At 49.4% G+C, this 20,522-nt stretch overlaps 1 protein-coding gene across 2 annotated transcripts in view; it reads right to left on the bottom strand.

Annotated features, from left to right (window-relative positions):
- Positions 1–19,637, bottom strand: part of ulk3 (unc-51 like kinase 3) — a 43,552-nt gene extending 23,915 nt beyond the window's left edge. Inside the window, exons 1-7 of one of the 2 annotated variants that reach the window (XM_078429929.1) lie at positions 19,533–19,637; positions 19,228–19,355; positions 17,731–17,871; positions 14,070–14,190; positions 10,995–11,099; positions 4,651–4,794; positions 3,729–3,811 (exon numbers count right to left, since the gene is read on the bottom strand). In XM_078429929.1, coding sequence (XP_078286055.1) covers positions 3,729–3,811; positions 4,651–4,794; positions 10,995–11,099; positions 14,070–14,190; positions 17,731–17,871; positions 19,228–19,326 — 693 coding nt within the window. In that variant the 5' untranslated portion in view covers positions 19,327–19,355; positions 19,533–19,637. Of the gene's footprint in view, positions 1–3,728; positions 3,812–4,650; positions 4,795–10,994; positions 11,100–14,069; positions 14,191–17,730; positions 17,872–19,227; positions 19,416–19,532 lie in introns of those variants that run through there. The other variant, XM_078429931.1, reaches the window with a different exon arrangement.
- Positions 19,638–20,522: the final 885 nt, after the last annotated feature.

The raw sequence follows: 20,522 nt of genomic DNA, 5'->3' as shown, positions 1-20,522 counted from the left end.
GAGTTGGAGAGGGTAAAACATCTGTAGTCGAGGGGGTGGTGTTAAAACATCTGGAGTCAGGTGGGAGGTGGTATTAAAACATCTGGAGTCAGGGGGTGGTAAATAGCTGGAGTTGGAGACGTTAAAACATCTGGAGCTGGGGGAAGCTGTGAAACAGCTGGTCAGTGGGGGAGGTTGTAAAACATCTGGAACAACTGCCAGAGGAGGTAGTTGAGGCAGGTTCTATTACGACGTTGAAGAAACATTTGGACAGTTACATGGATAGGACAGGTTTAGAGGGACACGCGCCAAACGCAGGCAGGTGGGACTAGTGTAGATGGGGCATGTTAGACAATAGACAATAGGTGCAGGAGGAGGCCATTCGGCCCTTCGAGCCAGCACCGCCATTCAATGTGATCATGGCTGATCATTCTCAATCAGTACCCCGTTCCTGCCTTCTCCCCATACCCCCTGACTCCGCTATCCTTAAGAGCTCTATCTAGCTCTCTCTTGAATGCATTCAGAGAATTGGCCTCCACTGCCCTCTGAGGCAGAGAATTCCACAGATTCACAACTCTCTGACTGAAAACGTTTTTCCTCATCTCAGTTCTAAATGGCCTACCCCTTATTCTTAAACTGTGGCCCCTTGTTCTGGACTCCCCCAACATTGGGAACATGTTTCCTGCCTCTAACGTGTCCAACCCCTTAATAATCTTTTACGATTCGATAAGATCTCCTCTCATCCTTCTAAATTCCAGTGTATACAGGACTACTTGTAGGCAAGTTGGGCTGAAGGGCCTGTTTCCATGCTGGAATCTGGGATGTTGGCGTTAAAATATCTGGGGGGTGGGAGAGCTGAAATCAAAAGGAGACACCATAAAGCTGGAGTAACTCAGCGGGTCAGACGGCATCTCTGGAGAAAGGTGACGTTTGGGGTCGAGACCCTTCTTCAGACTTGAATTTGTTTTTGAGTTCTACAACTGCACAGCTCGATTAGAGGTCCCTCTGGTGGCGACACCTTAAATTGCAAAAGCTCTGCATAACACGGGCCAAGAGGGGAAGTCGATTTGGAAAGGCATTTCCTTCCTTCCAGACATGGAGGATGACAGAGGTCACAGCGATCAGCCTTCGACTTGTGATAAAATAACCGTCCTATTTTCAGTAACATCTCCAAAGACGTACAGGTTTGTAGCTTGAAGATAGACAGTAACTCAGCGGGACAGGCAGCATCTCTGGAGAGAAGGAATGGGTGACGTTTCGGGTCGAGACCCTTCTTCAGAAGAGAAGGAATGGGTGACGTATCGGGTCGAGACCCTTCTTCAGAAGAAGAGAAGGAATGGGTGACGTTTTGGGTCGAGACCCTTCTTCAGAAGAAAGGTCTCGACCGGAAACGTCACCCATTCCTTCTCTCCAGAGATGCTGCCTGACCCGCTGAGTTACTCCATCATTTTTTGCGTCTATCTTCGATTTAAACCAGCATCTGCAGTTCTTTCCTACAAGCGGCACGGTAGCGCAGCGGTAGAGTTTCTGCTTTACAGCGAATGCAGCGCCGGAGACTCAGGTTCGATCCTGACTACGGGTGCTGCACTGTAAGGAGTTTGTACGTTCTCCCCGTGACCTGCGTGGGTTTTCTCCGAGATCTTCGGTTTCCTCCCACACTCCAAAGACGTACAGGTATGTAGGTTAATTGGCTGGGTAAATGTAAAAATTGTCCCTAGTGGGTGTAGGATAGTGTTAATGTACGGGGATCACTGGGCGGCACGGACTTGGTGGGCCGAAAAGGCCTGTTTCCGGCTGTATATATATGATATGATATGATAAGTTTGCAAGTTAGTTGCCTTGGTATCAATGTAAATTGTCCCTAGTCTGTGTGTATGGGGAAGTGTTAATGTGCGGGGATCGCTGGTCGGCGCGGACTCGGTGGGCCAGAGGGCCTGTTTCTGAAGGGTCTCGACCCGAAACGTCACCCATTCCTTCTCTCCAGTGATGCTGCCTGTCCCGCTGAGTTACTCCGGCATTTTTTTTGTGCGTCTATCTTCAAGCTACAAACCTGTGTTACTAAAATAAATCTAAAGGGAGTTTTTGCTTCAGCAACAAACTCTGCTTTCCTCGGGAGACTGAAGAAATCCCTCTCTGTCTCCAGTGACTCTTACAAACCTCTTCAGATGCACCACAGAAAGCACATTGTTGGAACTAGGAGCGGCAGATAGTTTAATCTGACATCATGTTCGTGGGCAGAAGGGCCAGTGGTGTAAAGCGTGGAGTCGTGCATTTTGGTAGCAGGAATAAAGGCGTGTAGACTATTTTCTAAATGGGGGGGAGGATCTAGAAATCGGAGTGCTGGTGCAGGATTCCCAAAAAATTAATCTGCAAGTCAAATTGACAGTAAAGAAAGCAAACGCCCTTATTTCAAGAGGGCTAGAATTCAAAAGTAGGGATGTAATGCTGAGTCTCTTTAAGGCACTGGTCGGGCCGCACTTGGAGTATTGTGAGCAATTTTGGGCCCCAAATCTGAGTGCTCCTATCACTTATCACCTGATCTCCTTGTCCCTGTGATATACTGTTCTATGTTCTAATTCTGATCGGAAATTGTCCCCGATAGTGCTAGTGTGCGGGGTGATCTCAGGTCGGCGTGGGCCCGGTGGGCCGAAGGGCCTGTTTCCACGCTGCATCTCTAAAGTCTAAATTAAAGTAAAAATGCATAACAAAACCCACCGGCACCTGTGCTCACCTGTTACCTGCCACGCTTTGTGCTGCTTCTCCACTCTTCCATGCTTTCTTTCCCCCCTCCACAATCAGTCTGAAGAAGGATTCCAACCGGAAATGTAGTCTATCCATGTTCTCCCGAGATACTGCCTGACCTGCTGAGTTACTCCAACACTTTGTACCCATGTTCACCAGAGATACTGCCTGACCCGCTGAGTTACTCCAGCACTTTGTACCAATGCATGTTCACCAGAGATACTGCCTGACCCGCTGAGTTACTCCAGCACTTTGTACCCATGTTCACCAGAGATACTGCGTGACCCGCTGAGTTACTCCAGCACTTTGTACCAATGCATGTTCTCCAGAGATGCTGCCTGACCTGCTGAGTTACTCCAGCACTTTGTACCTATCCAGGTTCTCTGACGATACTGCCTGACCTGCTGAGTTACTCCAGCACTTTGTACCTATCCATGTTCTCCTGAGATGCTGCCTGACCCATTGAGTTACTCCAGCACTTTGTACCAATGCATGTTCTCTGAAGATGCTGCCTGACCCGCTGAGTTACTCCAGCACTTTGTACCTATCCAGGTTCTCTGACGATACTGCCTGACCTGCTGAGTTACTCCAGCACTTTGTACCTATCCATGTTCTCCTGAGATGCTGCCTGACCCATTGAGTTACTCCAGCACTTTGTACCTATCCATGTTCTCCCGAGATGCTGCCTGACCCGCTGAGTTACTCCGGCACTTTGTACCAATGCATGTTCACCAGAGATACTGCGTGACCCGCTGAGTTACTCCAACACTTTGTACTCATGTTCTCCAGAGATGCTGCCTGACCCGCTGAGTTACTCCAGCACTTTGTACCTATCCAGGTTCTCTGAAGATACTGCCTGACCTGCTGAGTTACTCCAGCACTTTGTACCTATCCATGTTCTCCAGAGATGCTGCCTGACCCGCTGAGTTACTCCAGCCCCATGTGTCCTTTCATCTTCCCTGGCCTTTGATAACTGAGGCCCCAGGGTGCCCTGGTCACTCACCCACCTCCACCGCCTTGCTGCTACGGATCTTTTCCTCCAGCTCCACAAATGATTTGGATGCAAACGGCGGCCGCCCGAATAACGACTCTGCAACGAAACCGGGCCCCACAGGAGTCAATGGCAGCTCCAGCGCCGACCAGCGATCCCCGCACATTAACACCACCCGACTCCCACTAGGGACAGGTTTGACACATTTGCCCAGCCAATTAACCTGCACGTCTTTGGAGCGTGGGAGGAAACCGAAGATCTCGGAGAAAACCCACGCAGGTCACATAGAAACATAGAAAATAGGTGCAGGAGTAGGCCATTCGGCCCTTCGAGCCTGCACCGCCATTCAATATGGCCGATCATCCAACTCAGTATCCCGTACCTGCCTTCTCTCCATACCCCCTGATCCCTTTAGCCACAAGGGCCACATCTAACTCCCTCTTAAATATAGCCAATGAACTGGCCTCGACTACCTTCTGTGGCAGAGAATTCCACAGATTCACCACTCTCTGTGTGAAAAAAAACGTTCTCATCTCGGTCCTAAAAGACTTTTCCCCCTAATCCTTAAACTGTGACCCCTTGTTCTGGACTTCCCCAACATCGGGAACAATCTTCCTGCATCTAGCCTGTCCAATCCCTTAAGAATTTTGTAAGTCGCACGGGGAGAACGTACAAACTCCGTACAGACGGCGCCCGTAGTCGGGATGGAACCCTGGTCTCCGGCGCTGTATTCGCCGTAAGGCGGCAACTCTACCGCTGCGCCACCGTGTCGTTCTTTCCCCCCCCCCCCCCCCCCCCACACTCCCTCACGCCGGTCTCCCCGGGCTCTCATCGACCGTCGAGCGAGGATTCACCGCGTGACACTGGATGCCTCACCCTCCCCTGCGTTTCCCCCCCTCCTTCCATCCCTCCCTCCCTCGCCCCTCTGGTTCGCTCACCGTACAGAATGACTCCGACTGACCACAGATCCACTCTGGCATCGTACTGCTGCCGACAGACCATCTCGGGCGCCATGTACAGCGGAGAGCCCCTCAGAACGTGCTTCTCATCCCACGGGGACATGTGCTGAGCGAAGCCAAAGTCTGCGTAGGAGCCATTTTGCAGTTATTAGTTATTATTAATATCATCACCTTGTATCCTGCTGTAGTCTGGACACTATAGAGTTAATGCAAAGCTTACATAGGGACCGGGCGGAGCCGGAGTACGAAGAGTTGGGTACGTACGTGCTGGCAGACTGTGTGAGCTGGGAGGTGCTTACACAGGGTCAGCTACAAGCTCCGCCTAAAGATTTATCAGCCATGATGTAATCGCCTGTACGTTTTACTAACTAGAAGATTAATACAAACTGCATCAAAGCTATATCTGGCAATTCGTAACGATCGCATGGACTGTGGTAAGATATGGAATTTTACCTAGCAATCAATAACCAGTCGATGACAAGAGATATGTTTATTGCACCTTCAAATGAAGAATAACTATTAAACGTAGAAACATAGAAAACATAGAAAATAGGTGCAGGAGTAGGCCATTCGGCCCTTCGAGCCTGCACCGCCATTCGATATGATCATGGCTGATCATCCAACTCAGTATCCCGTACCTGCCTTCTCTCCATACCCCCTGATCCCTTTAGCCACAAGGGCCACATCTAACTCCCTCTTAAATATAGCCAATGAACTGGCCTCAACTACCTTCTGTGGCAGAGAATTCCACAGATTCACCACTCTCTGTGTGAAGAAATGTTTTCTCATCTCCAAAGACGTACAGGTATGTAGGTTAATTGGCTGGGTAAATGTAAAAATTGTCCCTAGTGGGTGTAGGATAGTACTAATGTACGGGGATCGCTGGGCGGCACGGACTTGGAGGGCCGAAAAGGCCTGTTTCCGGCTGTATATATATGATGATATGATGATGATCTCGGTCTTAAAAGACTTCCCCCTTATCCTTAAGCTGTGACCCCTGGTTCTGAACTTCCCCAACATCGGGAACAATCTTCCCGCATCTAGCCTCTCCAACCCCTTAAGAATTTTATATGTTTCAATAAGATCCCCCCTCAGCAGAGGATCTCTGTTATTATTTGTTTGAGTCATTACGCTTATCGCTGACCCGGTCTATGCAAGTGGCAACTTGGGAGCTGATTGATATGGACGAGAAGCTGGCCGCTACAGTCGGCGTTGGGGGAGGGGGGGGGCACACGGGATGGGCTGTCAGTCCCGGAAATGCACAGAGAATCTCCGCGCGTCAGGCAGCATCTGCGGAAGGAGCCGACTGATTCTTCCACACCTGCTGCCCGTCCCGTGGAGTTCTTCCGGCACTCGACTACCGGTTTGAGTTCAGTTTATTGTCTCGTGTACCGAGGTGCCGTGAAAAGCTTGTCGTTGCTTGCTAACCAGTCTGTGGGAAAACCACGCATGGTTACAATCTAGCCGTCCACAGTGTGCAGGTACATGATAAAGGGAATAATGTGAATGACATTCAGTGCAAGATAAAGTCCAATCAAAGATAGTCCGAGGGTCTCCAATGAGGTAGATAGTAGCTCAGGACCGCTCTCTGGTTGTGGTAGGATGGTTCAGTTGCCTGATAACAGCTTGGAAGAAACTGTCCCTGAATCCGGAGGTGTGCGTTTTCACACTTCAATAAACAATAGGTGCAGGAGGAGGCCGTTCGGCCCTTCGAGCCAGCACCACCATTCACCGTGATCATGGCTGATCACGCACAATCAGTACCCCGTTCCGGCCCTCTCCCCATACCCCCTGACTCCGCTATCATTAAGAGCTCTATCAAACTCTCAGTTGAAAGCATCCTACCAACAACTAGAGAGGTACTTCTGTGGCTTTTGCCTGATGGGAGAGGGGAGGAGTGGCCGGGGTGCGACTAGTCCTTGATGATGCTGCTGGCCTTGCTGAGGCAGCGTGAGGTGTAAATGGAGTCAATGGAGGGGTCTCAGACTGAAGAAGGGTCTCGACCCGAAACGTCCCCTATTCCTTTTCTCCAGAGATGCTGCCTGACCCCCAGAATTACTCCAGCATTTTGTGTCTATCTTCAATGGAAGGGGGGAGGGGTTGGTTAGAGTAATGGTCTGGGCTGCGTCCACAATTCTCTGCAATTTCTTGCAGTCTTGATTGAAGCTGTTTGCGTTTTGATCCAGGTTCCAGTATCTGCAGTTCCACGAAGGCCTACACCTCACACATAAAGATTGTGATGTAAAATGCCACGATTGCGTGACTGGCTTCAGAGAGCAATCTGGGAACATTAGGGGCAAAAGCAGGCCATTCGGTCCATCCGATCTACTTGCATGGTCAATTTTCACTTCAATTGCAGGTACACATTAAATACGGCAGAAGGCTTGGATCGAGTGGATGCAGAGAGGATAGTCCAGTAGTGGGATGGTCAGGGACCTCAGAATAAAAGGACGTACATTTAGAATGGAGATGAGGAGGAATTTATTTATTCACACGATGATGACTCCATGGAATTCATTGCTACGGAGATCGGTGGAGGGCAAGTCATTGAGTATTTTTAAAGTGGAGACTGCAACGATGGTCCAATTCTATACTGCCACCGTAGAGTCTGTCCTCACCTTCTCCATCGTGGTCTGGTTTGGCTCAGCCACCAAGCACCACATCCGGAGGCTGCAACGGATCGTTCGCACAACTGAGAAGGTTGTTGGCTGCAACCTTCCCCCCCATTGACGAACTGTACACTGCAAGGGCCAGGAAGCGAGCGGGCAAGATCATCTCTGACCCCTCTCACCCTGGCCACAAAATCTTCGAAGCACTTCCCTCTGGAGGGCGACTCCGGACTGTCAAAGCAGCCACAGCCGGACATAAAAACAGCTTTTTTTCCCACAAGTGATAGTTCTATTCACTTTACAGGAGCACCAAGTGAGACGTGTACTAAAGATGGTGGATCCAAATAAAGCAGCAGGACCTGATGGAGTACTTGGCAAAGTGCTGACCAGCTTTCAGAGGTCCTCACAAAGATCTTTAACATCTCCCTGACACAAGCCACCGTCCCATCCGGCTTAAAATCGGCTACTATTACCCCTGTCCCCAAAAAGCCTGCTGTCAGTAGTCTAAATGACTGCAGGCCAATAGCCCTTACATCGGTTGTTATGAAATGTTTTGAGAAGCTTGTGGCACAACACATCAACGCCATCCTTCCTCCCAGCTTTGACCCTCATCAGTTTGCCTATCGAGCAAACAGATCTACAGAAGACGCCATCAATACTGCCCTCTACACTGCGCTGAGCCACCTGGAGAGCCCGGGGACCTGTGTAAGAATGCTCTTCATAGACTACAGCTCGGCATTCAATACGATCATCCCAGGCATACTAGTGGACAAGCTGTACAATAACCTGGGTTTTCCCCCATCCATCTGCGCCTGGATAAGACTTCCTCACAAACCGCCCACAATCTGTTAAGATCGGCCCCCACAGTTCCTCCACCATTACGCTCAGCACTGGTTACCCGCAGGGCTGTGTGCTGAGCCCCCCTCCTCTATGCTCTGTATACACACGACTGCACTCCTATTCACCCCTCCAATTCAATCATCAAATTTGCAGACGACACAACCGTGGTCGGTCTGATCACTGGAGGGGATGAGCCTGCGTACAGAGACGAGGTCTGTGCTCTGTCCGGGTGGTGCGAGGCAAAGAATCTAGCACTGAACACAAGCAAGACAAAAGAAATGGTGCTGGACTTCAGGAAACAAAGGGCGGCTCCCACCCCACTTCATATAAATGGGGAGGAAATGGAGAGGGTCTCCTCCACCTTCAAGTTCCTAGGGACCACCATCTCCCAGGACCTCTCCTGGACTGCAAATACCAAGGCGGTAGTGGAAAAGTCACAGCAGAGACTGCACTTCTTATGATTACTCCGGAAAAACAGACTGAAGGAGAATCTGCTGGTGACCTTCTACCACTCCACCATCGAGAGCCTACTGGCATACTGCACCACTGTGTGGTATGCTGGCTGCTCGGCTGTACGCTCCACCATCGAGAGCCTACTGGCATACTGCAACACTGTGTAGTATGCTGGCTGCTCGGCTGTACGCTCCACCATCGAGAGTGTACTGGCATACTGCACCACTGTGTGGTATGCTGGCTGCTCGGCTGTACGCTCCACCATCGAGAGCGTACTGGCATACTGCACCACTGTGTGGTATGCTGGCTGCTCGGCTGCAGACCAGAAGGCCCCTCCAGAAGGTCCTCAGGACAGCAGAGAAAATCATCGGCTGTCCACTACCTTCTCTGAAGGACATCACCAGCTCGCGCTGTCTGAACAGGGCCAGAAATATAATCAAGGACAGCACTCGCCCGGGACACGAACTGTTTGCTCTCCTGCCCTCTGGGAGGCGCTACAGGAGCCTAAGGGCCAGGACTAATCGACTCAAAAACAGTTTCTTTCCCTGGGCAATAAGAACAGTATACAGTAGCGTACGGCACGGTAGCGCAGCGGTAGAGTTGTTGCTTTACAGCGAATGCAGCGCCGGAGACTCAGGTTCGATCCTGACTACGGGTGCTGCACTGTAAGGAGTTTGTACGTTCTCCCCGTGACCTGCGTGGGTTTTCTCCGAGATCTTCGGTTTCCTCCCACACTCCAAAGACGTACCGGTATGTAGGTTAATTGGCTGGGCAAATGTAAAAATTGTCCCTAGTGGGTGTAGGATAGTGTTAATGTACGGGGATCGCTGGGCGGCACGGACTTGGTGGGCCGAAAAGGCCTGTTTCCGGCTGTATATATATGATATGATGATGATATGAACAGGGCCAGAAATATAATCAAGGACAGCACTCACCCGGGACACGAACTGTTTGCTCTCCTGCCCTCTGGGAGGCAGTACAGGAGCCTAAGGGCCAGGACTAATCGACTCAAAAACAGTTTCTTTCCCTGGGCAATAAGAACAGGCGGCACGGTAGCGCAGCGGTAGAGTTGCTGCTTTACAGCGAATGCAGCGCCGGAGACTCAGGTTCGATCCTGACTACGGGTGCTGCACTGTAAGGAGTTTGTACGTTCTCCCCGTGACCTGCGTGGGTTTTCTCCGAGATCTTCGGTTTCCTCCCACACTCTAAAGACATACAGGTATGTAGGTTAATTAGCTGGGTAAATGTAAATGTAAAAATTGTCCCTAGTGGGTGTAGGATAGTGTTAATGTACGGGGATCACTGGGCGGCACGGACTTGGAGGGCCGAAAAGGCCTGTTTCCGGCTGTATATATATGATATGATGATATGATAGTGAACGGAAGCACATGACTTGACTACTCTCATTTTCGTCACACATTTTAAAAAGAAACATTTTTTAGAATTTTAGGTGTAAAACTCATTCATTATTTATTAGGTTTTTAAATTGTTTTTTTATTGATACTGGTATTTGTTGTGTTGGCTCGTATGCCTGTGCAATTGTCTTTGAAAGATATGCACTGTCGCACTGTTATCAGCTGTAGCACTTCTAATTTCGTTGTACCTTGCGTACAATGACAATAAAGGCACATTATTACTCAATAACCAAAGTCTGTAGCCTCCTTTTAATAGACAATAGACAATAGGTGCAGGAGTAGGCCATTCAGCCCTTCGAGCCAGCACCGCCATTCAATGCGATCATGGCTGATCACTCTCAATCAGTACCCCGTTCCTGCCTTCTCCCCATACCCCCTCACTCCGCTATCCTTAAGAGCTCTATCCAGCTTAAACTATGATGTTTTATTGTGAATGTTTTAATGTTTTATGTTTTATTCTCAGTGTAAGAAAATAACTGTAGATGCTGGTACAAATCGAAGGTATTTATTCACAAAATGCTGGAGTAACTCAGCGGGTCAGGCAGCATCTCGGGAGAGAAGGAATGGGTGACGTTTCTGGTGACTTCAGTCTGAAGAAGGGTCTCAACCCGAAATGTCACCCATTCCTTCTCTCCTGAGATGCTGCCCGACCTGCTGAGTTACTCCAGCATTTTGTGAATAAATAAGTTTTAGTCTTAACTGTTTACTGTATGTCACGTTGTTACTTGCGAGCGGAGCACATTCCTTGTATGTGTACATACTTGGCCAATAAAACTTATTCAATAAACTTATTCAACCCTTGAAGGTTGCAAGGGTGGGCAAAAGAGATGAGGAGGGGAGGGGAGGGGGGGGGGAAGGCAGCAATATGAAGAAGGCCATGATGCCTTTCCCCCCCCCCCCCTTACTCATCACTTTTGCCCACCCTTGCAACTCCTGTTGAGTTACTCCAGCATCCTGTGTCCATCAACATGAAGGAGGGGACGGAGAGGGGCAGATGTGAACTCACCAGCCAGTTTGAGGTGAGGAGAGGACTGGGAGCTGAGCAGGACGTTCTGTGGCTTCAGGTCGAGATGAGAGATGTTGCGCTGGTGGAGATACTGCAGAGCAGAGGCTGTGGGTGGAGAGAGAGAGTGTGAGAGAGAGAGTGAGAGAGAGAGAGAGAAACCGGCTCATCTCAGGAGGTCAGACTCGCAGAGCGACACACCGTGAAACAGGCCATTCGGCCCAGGGCGTCCATGCCGACCATCGACCTCCCATTTACCTCAACCCCGTTCCATTCTCCCCACAATCCTATCAACTTCCCCCGAGAATCTCTCGCCATTGTTGGAGCGGGAGCACGTGGCCGCTGGCTGGGTGAGGTCACGTGGGGCAACGACGTCACCCTTTGTCCCTTATTTGGGAGTGAGGAAGTTGGCAACCCCTACTAAACACTCCCTCACCAGAGCTCACGGGGTTAATACTCAACAGTAGCCAGGGACTGATCATGGCTGGGCCAGAAATGTCAGTATCCTAGCAGGGAGGCACGGTGGCGCAGCGGTAGAGTTGCCGCCTTACAGCGAATGCAGCGCCGGAGACTCAGGTTCGATCCCGACTACGGGCGCCGTCTGCACGGAGTTTGTACGTTCTCCCCGTGACCTGCGTGGGTTTTCTCCGAGATCTTCGGTTTCCTCCCACACTCCAAAGACGTACAGGTTTGTAGGTTAATTGACTGGGCAAATGTAAAAATTGTCCCTAGTGTGTGTAGGATAGTGTTAATGTGCGGGGATCGCTGGGCGGCACGGACCCGGTGGGCCGAAGGGCCTGTTTCCGCGCTGTATCTCTAAATCTAAAAAATAATAAAAAAATCTAAAATCTAAAGGTCCAGTTATCTGGAGACGCAATTAGAAATAGCACTGATGGTACTTTGACCCACGCATATAATCTGAACAAAGCTACCCGTCCTTCAGCAATCAAAACCCACCCGATAATCGCACGCACGCACACACACCACTCCTCACCCCCGCACAGTTATTACCCAGCCAAACCCATGAAGAGATCAAAGTTTACACCCAGCAAATGGTTAGGGCGATCGCAAATTCAGTTCTAATCCAACCTTTGGCACTGTCTGTGTGGAGTTTCCACATTCCCCCCGTTTCCCCCCCGGACCATTCTCCGGTTTCAGGGCTGAATAGCTGACCGCTGTAAATTGCCCCACGTGAAATCAGTGAGTGGACAGGAGACTTGATCAGTCTGAAGAAGGGTCTCGACCCGAAACGTCACCCATTCCTTCTCTCCCGAGATGCTGCCTGACCTGCTGAGTTACTCCAGCATTTTGTGAAGAAATCAATGTGTTTAATTCTTATATGCGCTGTAAACAAAACAACGTGCCGGAAAATTAACTGCAGATGCTGGTTTAAATCGAAGGTAGACACAAAATGCTGGAGTAACTCAGCGGGTCAGGCAGCATCTCGGGAGGGAAGGAATGGGTGACGTTTCCAGTCAAGATCCTTCTCCAGACCTCAAGGGTCTCGACCCGAAACGTCACCCATTCCTTCTCTCCTGAGATGCTGCCTGACCCGCTGAGATACTCCAGCACTTTGTGTCTACCTTCAACAACAGATGATATCTTGCTCACAGCAGCTTAGTAGGTCTGTAACACAATACACATAGATAACATATCTTAAATAAAATAAAATAATTATTTGATAACCCCAAGTGTATTAAAAAAGCCTGGCTCTTACTGCAACTAAAGACAGTCCTGAATTCATTGCTTACTCCAGCACTATGTGCACTTTTTTGCATTAACCAGCACCTGCAGTTCTTTATTTCTATGCGTATTCATTGGCTACAAGGTCATAGCTAATAGGAGCCGAATTAGGCCATCAAGTCGACTCCGCCATTCAATCATGGCTGATCTATCTCTCCCTCCTGACACCATTCTCCTGCCTTCTCCCCATAACCCCTGACACCCGTACTAATCAAACATCTATCTGCTTTAAAAATATCTAATTGCACATTTAAAAACAACCCACGTTGACCAAAGTGCTGTACGTCAGTTCAGGTACTAAGAAACGAACATACAATGGCACACAAACATAACAGCACATACATAAACAGTTACCCCTTGCCCCCTCAGAGGGCCTCAAACGCTAGGGAGTAGAAATAGGTTTTGAGCCTGGACTTAAAGGAGTCGATGGAGGGGGCAGTTCTGATGGGGAGAGGGATGCTGTTCCACAGTCTAGGAGCTGCAACTGCAAAAGCGCGGTTACCCCCGAGCTTAAGCCTAGACCGCGGGATAGTCAGTGGCCCCAAGTCGGCCGACCTGAGGGACCTGGAGATAGAGTGGTGGGTTAGAAGATTTTTGCAGTTGTACAGGGCCCTAGTGAGACCGCACCTGGAGTACTGTGTGCAGTTTTGGTCTCCAAATTTGAGGAAGGATATTGTTGCTATTGAGGGCGTGCAGCGTAGGTTTACTAGGTTAATTCCCGGAATGGCGGGACTGTCACATGTTGAAAGACTGGAGCGACTAGGCTTGTATACACTGGAATTTAGAAGGATGAGAGGAGATCTTATCGAAACGTATAAAATTATTAAGGGGTTGGACACGTTAGAGGCAGGAAACATGTTCCCAATGTTGGGGGAGTCCAGACCAAGGGGCCACAGTTTAAGAATAAGGGGTAGGCCATTTAGAACTGAGATGAGGAAAAACGTTTTCAGTCAGAGAGTTGTGAATCTGTGGAATTCTCTGCCTCAGAAGGCAGTGGAGGCCAATTCTCTGAATGCATTCAAGAGAGAGCTGGATAGAGCTCTTAAGGATAGCGGAGTCAGGGGGTATGGGGAGAAGGCAGGAACGGGGTACTGATTGAGAATGATCAGCCATGATCACATTGAATGGTGGTGCTGGCTCGAAGGGCCGAATGGCCTCCTCCTGCACCTATTGTCTATTGATATGGGTTGGTGGGGGGCGAGCCCGTTTAGGGCTTTATATGTGAATAGGAGGAGCTTGAAGTTGATTCTGTACCGTACTGGGAGCCGGTGGAGAGAGGTCGAAATCGGGGATAAGGGGGGAAAAACGACGGCATTCCAGTGGGATTCCGCTTACCAAGCTGCTGGAGAAACCGGCGGACCACGCGCTCGGGAAGCACCCTCCGACTGCGGATGAAGTGGGAGAGATCTCCTCCGGCACAATATTCCATGATGAGGTAAATGTTCCCGCCATCCCACTGCGGACACAGGAACGAAGAAGGTCACACGGCTGACATACGATAAAAGAACGGATCGAACGGGCTTATAGTCACTGGAATTTGGACGGATGAGTGGGGATCTTATAGAAACATATAAAATTCTTAAGGGATTGGCCAGGCTAGATGCAGGAAAAATGTTGGAGGGGGGGGGGGGGGGGGAAGAGTCCAGAACCAGGGGGTGGTCACAGTTTAAGAGATAAAGGGTAGGCCATTTAGGACTAAAATTAGGAAAAACCTTTGCACTCAGAGTTGTGAATCTGTGGAATTCTCTGCCACAGAAGGCAGTGGAGGCCGATTCACTGGATGTTTTCAAGAGAGAGTTAGATTTAGCTCTTAGGGCTAACGGAATCAAGGGATATGGGGAGAAAGCAGGAACGGGGGGACTGATTTTGGATGATCAGCCATGATCATATTGAATGGCGGTGCTGGCTCGAATGGCCGACTCCTGCACCTATTTTCTAAGTTTCTATACACAGTCGCAGGGGTCAAACACCCCACCAGTCCCATCAGTTCAACTCGGTGTCATGTTCGGCACTAACATTGTGGGCCGAATGGCCCATTCCTGTGTTGCGCTGTTCTTTGTATAACCCCCCCCCGGTACCACATTCATAGAAACATAGAAACATAGAAAATAGGTGCAGGAGTAGGCCATTCGGCCCTTCGAGCCAGCACCGCCATTCAATATGATCATGGCTGATCATTCAGCTCAGTAGCCTGTACCTGCCTTCTCTCCATACCCCCTGATCCCTCTAGCAAAAAGGGCCACATCTAACTCCCTCTTAAATATAGCCAATGAACTGGCCTCAACTACCTTCTGTGGCAGAGAATTCCACAGACTCACCACTCTCTGTGTGAAGAAATGTTTTCTCATCTCGGTCCTAAAAGACTTCCCCCTTATCCTTAAGCTGTGACCCCTGGTTCTGGACTCCCCCAACATCGGGAACAATCTTCCCGCATCTAGCCTCTCCAACCCCTTAAGAATTTTATATGTTTCTATAAGATCCCCCCTCAGTCTTCTAAATTCCAGCGAGTACAAGCCCAGTCTATCCAGTCTTTCCTCATATGTAAGTCCCGCCATCCCAGGGATCAATCTGGTGAACCTTCTCTGTACTCCCTCTAAGGCAAGAACGTCTTTCCTCAGGTTAGGAGACCAAAACTGCACACAATACTCCAGGTGCGGTCGCACCAAGGCCCTGTAGTGCACAATACCATACGGTGTTGGAGATGGATGCATGAACAGGCAGGGAATGGGTGGATACTGAACACATGTAGACTGAGGAAGGGTCCTGACCTGAACCATCACCGTTCTCCAGAGATGCTGCCCGACACCCTGAGTTACTCCAGCACTTTGTGTCTCTTTTTTTTGTGGCACGCTGACCATCATCAATTGGAGTACAGAAGATGGGGTACAATTTTAAAGTTGTACAAGAGACTGCACTTGGAGCGTTCAAAATGTGTAGGAAGGAACTGCAGATGCTGGTTTAGACCAAGGATGGACACAAAAAGCTGGAGTAACCCAGTGGGCCAAGTAGCATCTCTGGAGAGAAGGAATCGAGAGCCTTCTTCATTCGTCTTCATTCAGTTTTGGCCACCCTGCCAATAGACAATAGACAATAGACAATAGGTGCAGGAGTAGGCCATTCAGCCCTTCGAGCCAGCACCGCCATTCAATGCGATCATGGCTGATCACTCTCAATCAGTACCCCGTTCCTGCCTTCTCCCCATACCCCCTCACTCCGCTATCCTTAAGAGCTCTATCCAGCTCTCTCTTGAAAGCATCCAACGAACTGGCCTCCACTGCCTTCTGAGGCAGAGAATTCCACACCTTCACCACTCTCTGACTGAAAAAGTTCTTCCTCATCTCTGTTCTAAATGGCCTACCCCTTATTCTTAAACTGTGGCCCCTTGTTCTGGACTCCCCCAACATTGGGAACATGTTTCCTGCCTCTAATGTGTCCAATCCCCTAATTATCTTATATGTTTCAATAAGATCCCCCCTCATCCTTCTAAATTCCAGTGTATACAAGCCCAATCGCTCCAGCCTTTCAACATACGACAGTCCCGCCATTCCGGGAATTAACCTAGTGAACCTACGCTCCACGCCCTCCAAGTAGCATCTCTGGAGAGAAGGAATCGAGACCCTTCTTCATTCGTCTTCATTCAGTTTTGGCCACCCTGCCATTGGAAAGATGCCATTAAGACATCGTAATGGGAGCTCCAACCGCAGGAGCTTCGACCTTCCCGATCGCAGGGGCATCGATCGCCCCGACACGGGAGTTTCTATCGCCCCGTCCGCGGGGGGAATAAGGAGGAAAGAAGATAAGGTATTTATTCACAAAGTGCTGGAGTAACTCAGCAGGTCGGGCAGCATCTCGGGAGAGAAGGACTGGGTGACGTTTCGGGTCGAGACCCTTAAGACTTTATTGCCTTCCACCACAGTGAGGAATGTAAGGGAGCCACTGTGGCGGACGTTTATGATGACTTTTACGTAGTTTTAGATTTAGATTTAGAGATACAGCGCAGAAAACAGGCCCTTCGGCCCACCGGGTCCGCGCCGCCCAGCGACCCCCGCACACTAACACTATCCTACACCCACGAGGGACAATTTTTACATTTTGCCCAGCCAATTAACCTACAAACCTGCACGTCTTTGGAGTGTGGGAGGAAACCGAAGATCTCGGAGAAAACCCACGCAGGTCACGGGGAGAACGTACAAACTCCGTACAGACGGCGCCCGTAGTCAGGATCGAACCTGAGTCTCCGGCGCTGCATTCGCTGTAAGGCAGCAACTCTACCGCTGCGCCACCGTGCCGTAGGGAATAGTCGTGTGTCTGGTTGCTTTTTTCCAGTGCGACTGTACAGTAAATCAAATTTCACTGGACTTTAAATGGTGCACGTGACGATAAAGGACCATTGAACCATTGAAGACCGGAGAGGGTGCAGAGAACGTTTACGAGGACGCGGCCAGGACTCGAGGGCCTGAGCTACAAGGAGAGGTCGGGCAGGCTGGGACCATATTCCTTGAGTCGCAGGAGGCTGAAGGGGCCATCTTGTAGAGATGTACAAAATCACGAGGTGAAAAGGTTAGGGGGGGGGGGGCTGCACAGAATCTCTTTCCCAGCAGGGGAATCAACAAGAAGGCGGCACCGACTTAAGGTGAGAGGGGAATGATTTAATAAGGAACCTGAGAGGAAACTTTGTTTATTTTACACAAGGAGAGTGCTGGGTACATGGAATGAGCTGCTGGAGGAGGCAGTTGTAGCAACAACAGTTGAAAGACACTTGGACAGGTTCATGGATAGGAAAGATTTGGGCCAAACTCAGGTAAATGGGACTAGGTTAGATGGGGCACCTTGGTCGGCAAATGGGACTAGGTTAGATGGGGCATCTTGGTCAGCATTGGCAGCTTGGGCCGAAGGGCCTGATTCCGTGCTATATGACTCCATGATTGCAGTCGGAACAGAGGAAGACCGATGCAGCCAACTGATAACTAATTATCCAATTCCAAATCATTCATACTTGAAAATCCTTCAGCTGGACAATGTTAGGGTGTTCGACTGTCTTCAGAATCTCGATCTCCGTGAGGAGGTTCTCCACAGAGGCTTTGTTCAAACTTTTCTTACTCACGCACTTAATGGCCACCACTTCACGGCTGTTAACCTGTTCAAGAGAGCGTCAAGATTGTGTTTTTTTAAATTGTCTATATATGTCCCAAAGCAGAACAATGAAATGCATACTGTAGACACAAAAAGCTGGAGTAACTCAGCGGGACAGGCAGCATCTCTGGAGAGAAGGAATGGGTGGCGTTTCGGGTCGAGACTCTTACTTACTTACAACAGCACAACAGACATGTAAACCGGAGGAGCATTCTGAGGAGTCCCACCCTCAGTTTGCACAGGGAGAACGTGCAAACTCCACACAGACAGCACTCACGGTGGCATAGCTATTGCCTTACAGCACCAGAGACCCGGGTTCGATCCTGACTACGGGTGCTGTCTGTACGGAGTTTGTACGTTCTCCCCGTGACCTGCGTAGGTTTTCTCCGAGATCTTCGCTTTCCTCCCACACTCCAAAGACGTGCAGGTTTGTAGGTTAATTGGCTAGCGAAAAATGTAAAATTGTCCTTAGAGTGTGTAGGATAGTGTTAATGTGTGGGGATCGCTGGTCGGTGTGGACTCGATGGGCCAAAGGGCCTGTTTCCGCGCTGTATCTCTACACTAAATTAAACTATAGGTCAGGGATGAACCAGGGTCTCTGGTGCTGTGAGGCAGCAAGTCTACCAGCTGCTTCACTGTGCTGCCCAACCTAATTTGCTTTTGTGATCTTAATTTTAAATACTTGAAAGAGTAAAGACTGTGGCATGGTTCTCAACGTTTCTTATTTCCCTTTAGCCTAAGAAGCATAACTTGCTTGTAAATGTCTCCATTTGGTCCTGCCCTACCTAAGGGGTAGGCCATTTAGAACTGAGATGAGGGGAAAAAAATTCAGTCAGAGAGTTGTGAATCTGTGGAATTCTCTGCCTCAGAAGGCAGTGGAGGCCAATTCTCTGAATGCATTCAAGAGAGAGCTGGATAGAGCTCTTAAGGATAGCGGAGTCAGGGGGTATGGGGAGAAGGCAGGAACGGGGTACTGATTGAGAGTGATCAGCCATGATCACATTCATTTTACTACACATTTATGTGTATGTAACAAATAAACGACTATTGACTATTGATATTGACTACTGAATGGCGGTGCTGGCTCGAAGGGCCGAATGGCCTCCTCCTGCACCTATTGCCTGTTGTCCAACAACGATACTATTCGCTACAGATCTGACAACGCATAAATGGGATAAAAGGAACACAGTTCTCAAAGTCTGAAGAGGGGTGGCCACCCATTCCTTCTCTCCAAACATCCCTTCTCTCCAAAGATGTTGCTTGACCCTTTGAGTTACTCCAGCATTTCTGTGTGTGTGTGTGTGTGTGTGTCTGTCTTTCCAAAGATACATGCATCTCTCTCTCTCTCTCTCTCTCTTACCTTTCTGTAGGCTTTATAAACAGTGGCGTAGGAGCCACTGCCCAGTTTTTCAGTGAGGATATACTCCTGGAGTTTGGGGGGAGCGCATCCTGACGCCATCCAGCAACTCCATCCGACGGGGACTGGGGCTATAGAGAGAGAGATTAAACACAGGAAGGGAATAGTCACAGCCAGCGACTCCGGCTGGTGTACTATGCACTCTGCAGAATGATGCACCACCCCAATCTCCCTCGGAAGAAATGCTAATGCTTCCGGGGGAGAACCAAATAATCCATGCAATTGAACATAAACTGTTTGCAACAAACCTCATGCGTTGGCTGCCCATTTCAGCGCACCCTCTAAGTTCCTTGCAACTCAATCGTGCACGGGAATTTGCAGTTTTTCCTCGCACAGAACTTGTAACCTTTTCCTTTTGCACCATTTCAAGTCAAACAGCTCACACTGCCACCTTCTGGAAGGCAATTTGATTGAGCGTTAGGGAAATATAAATCTTGTCCTTTCCAGCAATGCATGCAGCAGAACAAAAAAAAAGAAAGTATTAGTTCATGATGTTGTGATATTGCAAGGACTACTTTGTTATAGACAATAGACAATAGGTGCAGGAGGAGGCCATTCGGCCCTTCGAGCCAGCACCGCCATTCAATGTGATCATGGCTGATCATTCTCAATCAGTACCCTGTTCCTGCCTTCTCCCCATACCCCCTGACTCCGCTATCCTTAAGAGCTCTATCTAGCTCTCTCTTGAATGTATTCAGAGAATTGGCCTCCACTGTCTTCTGAGGCAGAGAATTCCACAGATTCACAACTCTCTGACTAAAAAAGTTTTTCCGCATCTCTGTTCTAAATGGCCTACCCCTTTATTCTTAAACTGTGGCCCCTGGTTCGGGACTCCCCCAACATTGGGAACATGTTTCCTGCCTCTAACGTGTCCAACCCCTTAATAATTTTATACGTCACAAGGACTACCTTGGTGGCCTGTGTAGTAACGTGTATATAAGAGAATGAGGCGATTTGGTATAAGACAATAACTGCAGAAGCTGGTACAAATCGAAGGTATTTATTCACAAAAATGCTGGAGTAACTCAACAGGTCAGGCAGCATCTCAGGAGAGAAGGAATGGGTGACGTCACACATTCCTTCTCTCCCGAGATGCTGCCTGACCTGCTGAGTTACTCCAGCATTTTGTGAATAAATACCTTCGAGGTGATTTGGTGGTCACTCTGGTTCCAGGTGGCTGTGGAATAAACAGCCTGGATTTAAGCTCCAGCATTCTAACCTTTTAAACACGTGTACTT

The sequence above is a fragment of the Rhinoraja longicauda genome, chromosome 38 (assembly GCF_053455715.1).
Source record: "Rhinoraja longicauda isolate Sanriku21f chromosome 38, sRhiLon1.1, whole genome shotgun sequence".
Classification (NCBI taxonomy): Eukaryota; Metazoa; Chordata; class Chondrichthyes; order Rajiformes; family Arhynchobatidae; genus Rhinoraja; species Rhinoraja longicauda.
Note: the sequence above shows the minus strand (reverse complement) of the source record. Positions and strands in the feature narration are given on the sequence as shown.